The sequence below is a fragment of the Impatiens glandulifera genome, chromosome 6 (genome assembly GCF_907164915.1).
Source record: "Impatiens glandulifera chromosome 6, dImpGla2.1, whole genome shotgun sequence".
In the NCBI taxonomy this organism is placed as follows: Eukaryota; Viridiplantae; Streptophyta; class Magnoliopsida; order Ericales; family Balsaminaceae; genus Impatiens; species Impatiens glandulifera.
In genome coordinates, this window is record NC_061867.1 from 44250706 (window position 1) to 44252259 (window position 1554).

At 32.7% G+C, this 1554-nt stretch overlaps 1 protein-coding gene across 1 annotated transcript; it reads left to right on the forward strand.

Moving 5' to 3' along the window:
* Window positions 1-356: 356 nt before the first annotated feature.
* Window positions 357-1057, forward strand: LOC124943671 (transcription factor DIVARICATA-like). The gene is made up of 2 exons (XM_047484148.1): window positions 357-685; window positions 760-1057. The coding sequence occupies exons 1-2, from the start codon at window positions 357-359 to the stop codon at window positions 1055-1057; spliced, it is 627 nt and encodes a 208-aa protein (XP_047340104.1).
* The last annotated feature ends 497 nt before the right edge of the window (window positions 1058-1554 follow it).

Genomic DNA, 1554 nt, shown 5'->3' on the forward strand with positions numbered 1-1554 from the left:
AAAATAATATGCCAGTATTCATTGAAATTGATAATTAGGTGTGGATTCCCATAATCTAAATAAAGTCAGTAAAAGAAATTAGTACACCAACTTAGCCAATTTCTTGATTCATATAATCTGAATTCAATCTGTATTTTAAATATCACCTCATCTCTAAATAGTTGACTTATAAAAGATTCTTAAAAGCTATAACTTTTTGGTGGTTGTTATTATGGAACTAGAGGCCTCCTAGAAAACACCGCCTTAAAAATAAACTAAGTTCTTCTCCTTCTTTAAATATCATAACAATCACTATCACCATCTCACTTTGCTATCTTATAAATAAACTAAGTTCTGAATACATAAGTGAGAAGAAGATGAGTGCTGAACATCATAACCATGGTCGTTTAACATCCTCTTGGAACAAAGAAGAGAACAAAGCTTTTGAGCAAGCACTTGCAAAATACTCTGAGGATCGTGGTGATAGTGCTGGTAGATGGGCAAATATTGCAGCCAAAATTCCAGGAAGGTCAATGGTAGAGATTAAGCGTCATTACGATATCTTAATCGATGATGTTAGGCGCATAGAAGCTGGCTTCATCCCTCCCCCAAACTATGAATTAAGCATCAATGAAGAAGAAGACAATGAACCAAGGCCAAAACATGATCGTAGAAAGAGTACACCTTGGACTGAGAATGAACATAAGTAAATTATTTTAGTTAATAGCATAACTTGATTGATTGTTTTTCGCAATTTGTTGGATTGATTTTTGTGTGCAGATTGTTTCTGTTAGGTTTGCAAATGTATGGAAAAGGTGATTGGCGGAGCATAGCTCGTAAATCTGTTGTGACGAGGACTGCAGCTCAAGTCGCAAGCCACGCGCAAAAGTACTTTGCTCGTCAAAATGCAATCGTCGCCGAAAAGAAGAGGTCTAGCATTCACGATATGACTATCAATTCCATCACCCCACTAGAAGAACAACACAACTTAGATCCTTCTACTTCACATTCGGTTGGCATGCCCATTGAACTTCCACCATTTCCATCTCAAATATGGTGGGATGCATCCATTCAATGAAAGTAATCAAATTAACAATAAAAACAATTTGGTTGGTGGAGTTTGTATTAGAACAAAAAAAAGTTATTTAATAAGTTGATTGTTGCATTGGTTTATTTGAATTTTCTTGTTAACTTTGTAACAATTCATCAAACAATAATTTTAAAAGTTTCAAATGTTTTTGTATTCTTTTCCCTTTTTATAATTGATTAGTGCAAAACTAAAAACTTTAGAGGAAAAAAATATTGATATCATTATTAATTGAATTTATTATTTTCTTAAGAAAAGAAAGATAAATATTTTATTGTATAAGCAAATATCAATTGGAGCCCCCCATTGCATATAGGTTGGTGTGCACTTCTTTAAGATCCACTTTGAATCAACTAATTTAATTCCTTATGCCCAAGACCAAGAATACAAGTATAATTCAAAATGGTACAAAGAATGCACTCAATAAACATCAATCAGAGGATTGCAGTAATAATACAATATTAAACATAAGAAATTTATTGATTTAT

Bases quoted from the DNA above. Each gene is read 5' to 3' on its own strand.
- LOC124943671 (XM_047484148.1), top strand. From the start codon at position 357: ATGAGTGCTGAACATCATAACCATGGTCGTTTAACATCCTCTTGGAAC. The intron at 686-759 runs GTAAATTATTTT...TTTTGTGTGCAG, and splicing joins TGGACTGAGAATGAACATAA to ATTGTTTCTGTTAGGTTTGC.